Raw genomic sequence first — 10,930 nt, 5'->3', positions numbered from 1 at the left:
GTCTCGGCCTCCCAAAGTGCTGGGATTACAGGCTTGAGCCACCGCGCCCGGCCCTAAGGTGGATTTCTTATGGGTAGCAGAACCCAAGTGCCAGGGCCAGGTCCTGACCTCTCCCTCTGGCAAGTCACTGATACGGTTTCCTCTTCCACATAAGGGGCAGTGAGGACTTAGTGCGTGGGTGGGCTTAGCGAGCTATCTCCTGTTGGCACCGGGAATTGCGGATGCCAGCGTGAGCCACGTAGTGTCAGCTGTTATCTCCAGGAGGAGCTTCTGTTGCCCTTGCCCTTGCCCTTGAGGAGATGGAGCTGCCTGGCCTGTAGTGTTGTCCTGGGGTGTCTGTGTCTCTCCCACCATCTGTGATGGGAAAGTTGAGGGAGACTAGTAATTGAACGAAGTAGTGACTGAAAGCGCCCTCGTACCCTCTGTGCATGTGGTCCTCTGAGCACACTGCTGCTTCTCACTCTTGGTGCTCGCAGCAGTCAACTGGAGGAGGGCAGCCAGGCCCTGGTGTCGGCAGAGCACTCAGCAGCCGGGGACCCACATGCCTCCAGGCTGTGCCCTCAGTGGAGTCACCCGGCCCCCATACCCCAGCTTGCAAAGGGAGCTGTTGGGACCAGCTAATCTCCGTAGCCTACTTTTGAGGGTCTGTCGTAGTCGTAACCCACCAACTGACAGTGAATTGGAATGGGGGTGTGGGGGACATTTGGCTTGGTATGGAACCAACCGTAACTTTTTACAGAGCAAGTAAGATATTAATATACATTAGGAATTTACTTCTGGCACTTAGCTAAAATCCTGTTTTTAAAAATGTGTTAACACAAATCTGGGTGGAGCAGATTTTGAAGACTTGTCTCTGGTTTTCCCCTGTGCAGGATCCTGGTGCACCTGAGCCGTGGAGGGGCCGAAGTCCAGATCTTTGCTCCTGACGTCCCTCAGATGCACGTGATTGACCACACCAAGGGGCAGCCTTCCGAAAGCGAGAGCAGGTGGGGGTGGGATTGGAACTTGCTTCTTGTCCACCTCCCACAGTGCAGCTTCTTTTGCTGGCTTAGCTTAAACCAAGTCGTGTGTGCAAGTGAATGTCCTTCTGAGCAGTTGTGCTCAGGCTCTTCGGGAAGTAATGCTGCCAGGGCTCAGTAGTGCCTTCCTTCCAGTATTCACAGGAGTGAAAATATCGACTGTATCGCTTCCCACTGAGTAAAGCTGCTCATACCTTTGTCTTGAGCAAAGGTGGTGGTTCTCGGTTTGGTTGCCCACCTTCTTCCCCTGCCTGGGCTCCAGATCTGTGTTGCTGGTTTCCGGCAACGTGTCTGTTACTGCGGTGTGTGTGGTTCTGGCCTGTGTGGCCCGAGATCCGCTTCCCTTGCCCATCCTGCCCGACAGACCTGTGCAGGCCATTCCCAGGTGCCTTCCAGCTGGCTTCGGACCGTGAGAGGTCAGGGCTGGAGACTGGAGGAAGAAGCCACCGCTGCCTCCTGGGGCTGTGCTTCTCACCAGTGGGGGGTTTCTTTTCGTGCCTTGGACCCTGCCTTCTGCACCTGGACTTGCACCTTCGGCCCCCACACCTGGAGGCTGGCAGCTTCCTGTGGTGGCTGGCCTTCGTGTTGCTTCACTGGTCCTGAGTCCTGGCTTCTTACCTTCCCCCCAAGTCCCACCGTCCTGATGAGTGCACAGAATTCTGTCTGCGTTAGACACTCAGAGAGACTTCATTTCCCGTGGGCCTTGACTGACGGTGCAGGAGATTCAGAGTGATTTGGTGCAGGTTCGGAGGTGCTGATCTGAAGAGCCCAGCATAGATTTAGCGTTGCTAGAAGCATGTTGCCTTTCCAGGTAGTGACCAAACATACTGACCTGGAAGTAAGTCCCTGTGTGTCTGAGAGCCGTGTGTGGAGCGTGTCGCCTGTGGGCTGTGCCCCTGCCCCGCTTCACAGCCCTCCACCAGCATGCTGAGGCTTTTTGCCCTGTGCTCTTTCCCAGGAATGTTTTGACCGAGTCTGCAAGGATCGCCCGTGGCAAGATCACAGACCTGGCAAAGCTCAGTGCAACCAACCATGATGCCGCCATCTTTCCAGGAGGCTTTGGAGCAGCTAAAAACCTGTACGTATTTGAGCTTTGAGGTCTTCCACTTTCCGTGTGGAGATGGGAAGGAGGTGCTCCTGCCTGCTGGCCGACGTGGGCAATGGAGCGGTGATGGGAGGGGTGGTGATAGGAGCAGCCTCTGGGTTTAGGGTCTGGGCAGGGCATGTGACTGCTCTCTGATTTGGGAGCCGTTCTTATGGTTGGGTCTTAGGTAGGATTTAAGCAAGACATGCTTTTTTTCCTGCTTCTCTGCTGTCTTGTCTCTGAGCATTCCTGGGACCCAGCAGCGGTCAGAGTGGGTTTGGGGCTCCCTTTTATCTAGTCATTGTGCTGGTAGGTCTCGTCACATTGAAATCATTCTCTGAGTATTTACTTATTGGAGATACCACTTTTTCTTCCTTTTATTTTTTTTTTCTTTTTGTCTGTAGAGATGAGGTCTTGGTCTGTTGCCCAGGCAGGGATGCAGTGGCACGATCGTAGCTCACTACAGCCATGATCTGGGCTCAAGCCATCCTCCAGCCTCATCCTCCTGAATAGCTGGGACTGTAGGTGCATGCCACCATGCCCATGTGTCTTGTTTTTGTGTTTGTTTTTTGTAGCGTTACATGTAGCCCAAATTGGTCTGGAACTTCTGGGCTCAAGTGGTCCTCCGGCCTCGGCCTCCCAAAGTGCTGGGATTCCAGGCCTGAGCCACTGTGCCTGGCCCCAGTTCTCTTATGGAACCTTGCAGCATCAGGAATTGGTTTCCTTCGTGGTAGTTTAGGTGGAGGTCCTGACCAGGAAGAAGGCGGCCGCTTTGGCGTGGCTGCTTGGGTTGGTTCCATGGTAGCTGGACCGTGAACTGTGGAGGCCTGGCCGGCTCCCACATGGTGGCATCCTTGAGTTCCAGATCCTCTTTCCGTTCTCTGTGTCTCCCCTCTCTCTTCGCACATTCGTGGAGGTTCTCTTGGCACCACCCCCATGGCCCTGCCTGTGAGGTGGAGGTGGTGCTGGGCTGACCCTCCAGGGACAGCTCTGTCACCTGCAGGAGCACTGGCCACAGTGCGTCTGAGCGTGCAGGTGGCTTCTGTGCCGTGGTGTGGGTGGCGGCCCCAGCAGGGCCGGCCCTGGTCGGCAGCTCCTGTTTCGAGGGCAGGCTGGAGCCTGGCTGGCCGCTCGCCCCGCCCTGGGCAGCCTGCACCCAGAGTCGAGGGGCAGACAGTCTCCATCCGAAGAATGTGCCCTTCCTATCCTGTAACCTCAGAGGTCTCCTTCCTCAGATGCCAGCCGTTTTCTCTGCGCCCTTGGCCGTGCCCTCACCCCTCTCCCACCGGAAGCCCCACCCCAGCCTGTCATCCCCCTTCTCCTGAAAGCCAGCAAGCCTCGTTGGTACTGCCTCACGCAGTCCCACGTCAGGCTCCATGTTTTGTCCAGTTGTCCCCGCGTCGCCGCCATCTCCACGAGGCTCTGACTGCTGACACCGTGTGTGGCGGGGCCCGGGGGCAGCTGGAGGGTGTGCTGGGGGCTCTGTGCCCTGGCATGGCTCCTCCACGTTTTGCCAACCCGCAGGCACAGGCGTGAGGTGTGTGGAGGTTCTCGGGGTCAGCGGGTCTTGCCTTTGGCTTTCAAGGTGTTGATGGGCCCTGGGACCGATGTGCCCGTGGATCTGAGCCCACGTCTCCTGGGCGAAGCTCCCATTTTCACTGACCTGTCCAGAGCATTCTGGGTGAGCCTGCCCTGCGTGTTCACAGTGCGGTGCGCTCTGATGAGCTGCAGCCGTGGCCGCTGTGCACCCTCTGAGACAGTCACCCGTGGGGACGGTGAATACCCACTGCCTCCAGAATATTCCCAGTACTCTGTCAGCAAAGCCGTGTGGAAAATGCTGGGGCGGAGGACTGGGGTGTGTGAGCGGTGGCGTAGAGCCCGGGGGTGGTGTTCGTGGGAAGGTGTGTCCACTTGTAGATTTGGTGGCATTGCCAAACACACGCCCCATGGGCAGTGTGGGGAGACCTTCCCCGCCCCGCGTGCCCTCCACAGCTCCTGTTCCTTGGCCTGAGGTGTGGATGCTGGTGTGTTGGGTAAACTGGCGTTTCTTTCATGGTCACTGGAGCGAGAGTGCTTGTTACGCCCGGAGGCCGATTGCGTTTCCTTTTCGGAAGCTCTGGAGTTTCTTGGTGCTGCTTTGTTTTAAGGAAAAACTTACACACCGTGTTTCTCCTCCACCCACCTCAACAGACGTCCACACAGAAGGCTGCTGTGAGCAGGTTTGAAGGGTCTTCCCCACGCACCACGCAGGGGTCGCTGCTGCCTTCTCATTCGGTTCCGACAGTGTGGACCCGGGGCAGCGTCCGACCCCCCGGGTTGAGGGCTCCGTCCCCAAGACTGCCCCCCGACACACACCGGTGACCAGCCTGAGCCTCTGGAACTGACCGATTCACTTCCCTGAAGTTGGGGTTCCCACAACCCCGTTTGCTGGAGTGGCTTCCGGTGCTCAGGGAAACATGATGTCAGCATTCTCCCCCAGGGAGGGGGGGACCCTCTCAGGAGAAAGGCGGGGAGCATTACAGTCCTGCTTTGGGGCGAGTGGAAGGCGGGCAGGAGGCCAGAGGCTGCCCGAGGCCCAGCACAGCCAACAGCATAACAGAAAGCTAACAAGCGCCATGGGAGTCAGGAGCCAGAAACCGGTGTCTGAGTCTTAGCACCACAGCCCGAGTTCTGCCAGCTGCTCCAGAAGGTTCCAGGGCATGAGCCCTCTCGGCCTGATGGCCTCCTGTTCCACCCTTCCTGATCCTCCTGCTTTCTGTTTAAAAAACAGGAAAAGATGTTCACGTCAAACGCGCGTATGTGTAGCCATGCCCGTGTCTCTTGCTGCAGCTGCCTGAGGGTCTGGAGCTGTGCCTAGGAAGCCCCCCAGGAGTAGACCCTGGTTGTGAGGCTGTCTGAGGAGGCCTTTTCTCTCCCGGTAGGAGCACCTTTGCCGTGGACGGGAAAGATTGCAAAGTTAATAAAGAAGTGGAGCGTGTCCTGAAGGAGTTCCACCAGGCCGGGAAGCCCATCGGGTATGTACCGCCGCTCAGGCCCCGGGCAGTGAGGGAGGAGGGTGCGTGGGCCTGCGGCCTCCACACTCAGCCAGGAGCTGCCACTGATCCTGAAAACTCACAGCTGGTTTTCTTGTTTGAGCTGAGGGGATTTCACGCGATGTCACTGGTGACTGAACAGGAAGGAAAGGGCACACTCCGCTTCCCAGCAGACGCCTGTGATTCTCTTGGCCCCAGAGCATCCGTAGGCAGTCCCTCAGGACCCCAGCCTCTACCAGACCCTTCTCCCGAGCAAGCTCCTTAGCCACAGATCCCCAACCCCGCTGACTTCCGGCCAGTCACTACAGCACGTGCACTGTCCCTGACGCCGTCCACTCCCAGCCTCCTGGAGAACCACAGCCGACCATGCCCCTTTGCCCCTGCTCAGACAAAGCCTGGGTCCTGAGGCTGGCGGCACGAGTCGGGTGCCCACTCCATCATCAGTGCCTTGGCTTCCGTGGCGGGTCACGGCCCTGCAGGGAGTGTGTGCTCTTCACCGTGTGCAGCCGGGAAGTCACCCTCAGATGAGTGACGGTGACCCAGCAAGGCCGGGTTCCACCTTGGCAGGTGTGATGCTTCCACGAGCCTCCCCGCACCTGCTCCTTGGTGGTCCCGGAACCCAATGCTGCACTGTCCAGGTCTCAGCTGCGTCTGGTGCTGGCATCTGTCCCAGGTTGGAGAAATCCCTGGAGCAGGGCGAGAGCCGCACTTGCATTGATGAACATCTGTGAGGCACGTGCAATGGCCGCTCACTACCAGGTTCTGTCAACCAAACAAGGATAAGGCTCTACCAGAATCTTCTGTCTGAGCGGGGCTGGAAAAAAAAACCCTCCCCACCCACAGTCACTCACTTAAGGACCCGCCTGGTCACCGTCCCGGGTGACATGGCGGAGCCACAGGAAGAGGTGCAGGCTCAGAGCTCCCGAAGGAGGTCCCTGCTACAGGCGCATCACAGCCCAGGTGAAGATGCCGCCCACGGTCCCCACCTTGGGATCCCATCCTTGTCAGAGAAAACGTTCCTGGGATGAGCGCCCGGAGGGAGGAGCCCAGGGCCCGTTCTTTTGTGACTGGTTCAAAATCTCAGTGAAACAAGACAGCCCCTGGCAGGTGAACATGCCTCCCCTGAAAACAGTGTGGGGCGCAAGCCCGTCTCCTCCCCGGTCCAGCCATGAGGCTCCCCTGGAAACAGCACGGGGCGCAAGCCTGTCTCCTCCCCGGTCCAGCCACAGGGCTCCCCTGAAAACGGTGTGGGGCACAAGCCCGTCTGCTCCCCGGTCCAGCCATGAGGCTCCCCTGGAAACAGCACGGGGCGCAAGCGCGTCTACTCCCTGGTCCAGCCATGGGGCTCCTGTGCACGGTGACCCACAGGCTCTTTTTCTCTTTCCTGAGGAAACCTAAATGCTTTCCCGCTGCAGCTTTCCCTTCCTAAGAGGAGAAGGGGCGTGGCAGTGGTTCTGTGGCTGGGCACACAGTTTCCATGTCAGCCTGCCTTGAGGTCCCTCCTGCAGCCGGCCCCACCCACCCCTCAGCCAGGTGCCAGAGGCCTGCGTGGCCAGCCAGGGGCTGTTAGGCGGCCCGGCTGCTTAGTGCTGGGACCCCTTCCTTGAATGCGGTAGTTGAGGTGGGTGCTGGGCTGTGCCAGGAGCCGCTGTGGTATCTGTAGCTGGCACTTGATGGCCAGGCGGCTGCACACAGCATCAGGAGCTCCTGAGACCCTGCTTCCCAGACTTCCTGCCTGCTCGGAGGGTGGCAGGGGCCTTCATCTCATAGGCAGCCAGAAGTTGCTTCAGCTTTAGGACATGCAGTTTTGGGGTGTGGGTTTGTTTTGAGAGAGAGTCTGTCTCTGTTGCCCAGGCTGGAGTGATCTTGGCTCACTGCAGCCCCCGCCTCCCAGGGTCAAGCCGTTCTCCTGCCTCAGCCTCCCAAGTAGCTGGGATTACAGGCGCCTGCCACCAGGCCAGTTTTTGTAATTTTAATAGAGATGAGTTTTCGCCATGTTAGGCTGGTCTCGAACTCCCGACCTCAGGTGATCTGCTTGCCTCAGCTGCCCGAAGTGCTGGCATTACAGGCGTGAGCCACTGTGCCTGGTTGTGACATGTGTTGTTAACTGTGTTTTGTTACAGCCCATGGTAGCAGTTTCCACCTGGGCCTGTTGGGAGTGGGTAGGACTATAGATGGCGAGAGGAGGGATGAAGGAAGACAGGTCAAGGTGTGGGGTGTTGGGGGCAGGATGGGGCCTGACAGCTGTGGGCCACACCACAGGTTGCCAGGGGATGGGGCTGCTGTTTGATGAGGCCGTGCCCTTTCCACTGTCGCCCCTGGGTGGCCATGAGGTGTGGACAACACAGGTCACTGAAGGCACTGCTGTGAGCACAGTGGCTGGCACACAGAGGGGCCTCTGTTGGCTGGGCAGGAAGGGGAAGGGGTTCCTGGTGAAGCAGAAGCAGGACCCAGGGGTGGGCATGGCGGGACCCTCAGCTTCAGGGCCCGGGTGTAGCTGTTGTGGCCTGCGTGTCAGGGTCGGGCGTGTGCCACCAGCCTGCACTTGCTGAGACTTGTGCTGCAGGTCGGAGGCTGGTGAGGCTGCTCCTGGCCTGCTGTGCCTCCGCTGTGAAGGGGTCTGGTATGGCTGGTCAGTGCAGCTGTGATCGCTGTTCCTGGGTCACAGAACATCCCACAACTCAGGGCTGGGGCAGCCGCACGCCTTTACCGCCTCTGTGAGTGGACTTCAGCAGCCCGGGACTCCCGCCAGTCTGGGGTGTCCTGGGGCTTGGGGCTCATCCGTGACTGTTGGGGGCTCCCCTCGGGGTTCCGTGGCCTGGTGCCTGAGTGCCTGCAGGAGTGCTCGGTGGGGAGTGGGGCTGAGGACACCTCACTCAGCCTTGAGTCACCTGGTGCCACCTCCACCACATCCCATGGGCCACAGCCTCCGGGCAGCCCAGGCTCACAGCGGGCAGGGACGGCAGGGCCCCCATGGCAGGGCAGCCTGGGGTCATGGGAGGGTCATTTCTGTTCTGCAGGCCGTGCAGCCTGGGGTCCCGCACCCGCCTGACCCGTGTTCTTCTCGCCTTTCAGCTTGTGCTGCATCGCGCCTGTCCTCGCAGCCAAGGTGCTCAGAGGAGTCGAGGTCACCGTGGGCCATGAGCAGGAGGAAGGTGGCAAGTGGCCTTACGCTGGGACTGCTGAAGCCATCAAGGCCCTGGGTGCCAAGCACTTCGTGAAGGAAGTGGCCATATCCTTCCTGGTAGCCAGGCCCCAGCCCGCAGTTGCGCTTGTCCCTGAGACGTGCATAGGGACGCCCCGCTTCTGGGCGGCCTCTTCACCGGGAGCTGCACCTGCTGCTCTCCCTGTGGGGCCTCCCCTGGTGGGCACCGTGGCCATGTGTCTGAGAGTGTAAAGCAGATGGCTGTGACGGCCCAGCTGGTGCGTGGTTGGCAGGTGGTCCAGGTCCCTAGCCTGACTGTTGAGTCTGCTCAGCAACCCCCAGACAGCCATACTCGGGGCCTGCATAGGGGGAGGGGGCAGCACCCTGCAGGGGAGGCTGTGGGACCTCAGGATGCTGCAGCGCAGGGGAGGGTGAGGAAAGTGTGTGCGCGAAGTGTGGAGGGACAGCGGCCAGGTGTGCAGGAGGGAGGGCCTTCCTGAGATGTGGAGGGAGAGCGGCCAGGTGTGCAGGAGGCAGGGCCTTCCTGGCTTTATTTGGGTGGAAGTTCTCAGGCCAGTGTGAATAGCCAGGTGATTCTAGCCAGCCTCACAGCCTCCGGCCCCTCCTGTTAAGGTGTGTCCCTTGGATTCTGAGACGATGGACCGAGAGCACCAGTGGGGCTGTTCCCAGGGAGATTTGGAGGGAGGCTCCTGGGAGGCGCTGCCTGGATCTGGAAGAATGTCCATGTGGGCCCAGTTGAGAGAACAGAACAGTCCGGGGGGCCGGAAGGTGCTAGAATGAGTACAGCATGACCCGGTCCCCTGCAGCTGTGGTTCTGGAGGGTGCAGTTCCTCTCAGTGGGGCAGCCTTTTAGTCACAGGCAGCTTCCGACATCAGGCCCGTCTTCCCCCTGCGGCTTTCCTGCCGGGCAGGAGCGCGGGGCAAGGCTGGCCCCAGGCCGCTGACTGCTTGCAGGAAGGTGGGGACACGTGTTGGTTGGTGTGGAGGCCTGGCCGCTGGTTGCATGTGTGGCGTTGGGGAGGCTCAGGTCTGGCTGGCCGGCCCCGGTTGTGCGCCTGCTGCCCTGTTGCCTGTTTCCCCGCAGCATGAGGACCGGCTCCCTCACGGCCAGTTCTCTGAAAAGTGGAGGCGCTGCCACTGCCTCCCGTGGTGGTTGTGAGGACCCAGGCATGTGTGCGCCCCCGTGGCGGGGCAGCTCGTGGCCATGTGTGGGTGTTGGGCCTGTGTGATGCTGGCATGAAAGGTGCCCTGAGGGCATTGCCCCGTTCCCTGGAATTTCCCGCTGCTTCCTTCCTCTAGAATGCATGTCAGTTGGGAACAGGTACCTTCCTATGTTGTTCAGCAGCATCAGTTATACAGAAAGCAGGGTCCTGCCAGCACAGACTGCACCAGGAGCGAGTTCTCCTGTTCCAAGTTCCCTGAGAACAAAGTTAGGACGTGCGGTGAGGGTGGGGCCGGGGCCAGGGCTCCACACCTGAGTCCCTCGGGTCCCTGCCGGGCGGCTTTTCCGTAACTCTGCATACGAAGCTCACGTGGACCAGAAAAACAAGGTGGTCACGACCCCAGCCTTCATGTGCGAGGCGGCACTCCACCACATCCACGACGGGATCGGGGCCATGGTGCGGAAGGTGCTGGAACTCACTGGAAAGTGACACGCACGGATGGGGTCCCAGCTTGGTGCCAGGACTTGGCCTCACCCTCTGGCTGAGGAGCTGTCAGCTGCTTTCCATCCAGCTGGGGGTCTGGCAGGCCCCTTTTTTTTTTTTTTTTTTTTTTTTTTTTTTTTTTGCTGAAACCTGCGGGCGTTCTCTCTGTAAGGAGGGTGGGCTGTAGTGCCTGGGGGAGCGTTTCTTCCTGGGCTTGGCTGGGCTGCTCTCACATACAGAGGCCGAGGGCCCAATTCATTCTCTGCCACAGGGACTTGCCTCACTGTGTCCCAAAAACAAATCGCAGCCAGCTTTTCCAGAAACAGAAAATTCTGCCGTCCGAGGTTTTATACTTCAGGTTAGTTTTTGGAAGGAAGAACATTTTTAGGTTTGCAAGTCTCCTGATGAGGAAACCAGAAATACCACATTTATGGACCATGAAAGGTTGGTTCTCTACTCTGAAGGGACTTTTGAGTTAATCAGCGTAAGGGGGTTTCTAAAGCAGGCAATCCCTGTAGCCGCAGAGAATAAATGCCTTCCCAAAGTGGCAACTTCCCACAGCCACGTTTCAGGCCAGCTGAGACTGAGTGAGGAATGGCAGTGAGGTTTCTTCAATTAGTCTCAGTTCTCTTAATTTCAGGAAGAAAGGGAAATTGCAGCACCTCAGTCCCCGAGATTGACCTCTGGGAAGTGATGGTAGTGTTGGTGCCAGGCCGTGGGTTCAGCTGTGGCAGAAGCTTGCAGACGCGTCCGAAGGGAAATACAGTGTGTTGGCCTTCGACTTTGTGCTGCGTTCATCTGTGTATGCCGGATTGTTTTGGGGAGAAAGCACTTGGGATGGGAGTCAGGTGTCTGCACACTTCACTCAGTGTCATATATCTGTTGCCTTTTGGGTCTGTCTCTGCCTGAGCAGCCAGGGCCAGGCCAGCCTGAGAGGCTCCACGCTGGGTGGGTGGCAGGAACTGCCCAATGTTGGGTTGGGG

General features: G+C 59.0%; 2 protein-coding genes across 3 annotated transcripts in view; one reads left to right on the top strand and one right to left on the bottom strand.

Annotated features, from left to right (window-relative positions):
* Positions 1 to 10,725, top strand: part of GATD3A (glutamine amidotransferase like class 1 domain containing 3A) — a 12,767-nt gene extending 2,042 nt beyond the window's left edge. The window contains exons 3-7 of one of the 2 annotated variants that reach the window (XM_026447439.2): positions 873 to 986; positions 1,978 to 2,097; positions 5,025 to 5,117; positions 8,211 to 8,367; positions 9,825 to 10,725. In XM_026447439.2, the coding sequence (XP_026303224.1) occupies positions 873 to 986; positions 1,978 to 2,097; positions 5,025 to 5,117; positions 8,211 to 8,367; positions 9,825 to 9,953 (613 nt within the window). In that variant the 3' untranslated portion in view covers positions 9,954 to 10,725. Of the gene's footprint in view, positions 1 to 872; positions 987 to 1,977; positions 2,098 to 5,024; positions 5,118 to 5,702; positions 7,050 to 8,210; positions 8,368 to 9,824 lie in introns of those variants that run through there. The other variant, XM_026447440.2, reaches the window with a different exon arrangement.
* LOC113219766 lies at positions 2,691 to 4,733 on the bottom strand. The gene has a single exon (XM_026447441.2). The coding sequence runs from the start codon at positions 4,049 to 4,051 to the stop codon at positions 3,335 to 3,337; it is 717 nt and encodes a 238-aa protein (XP_026303226.1). The 5' UTR covers positions 4,052 to 4,733; the 3' UTR covers positions 2,691 to 3,334.
* Positions 10,726 to 10,930: the final 205 nt, after the last annotated feature.

This window comes from Piliocolobus tephrosceles, chromosome 19 (genome assembly GCF_002776525.5).
Source record: "Piliocolobus tephrosceles isolate RC106 chromosome 19, ASM277652v3, whole genome shotgun sequence".
NCBI lineage: Eukaryota > Metazoa > Chordata > Mammalia > Primates > Cercopithecidae > Piliocolobus > Piliocolobus tephrosceles.
Note: the sequence above shows the minus strand (reverse complement) of the source record. Positions and strands in the feature narration are given on the sequence as shown.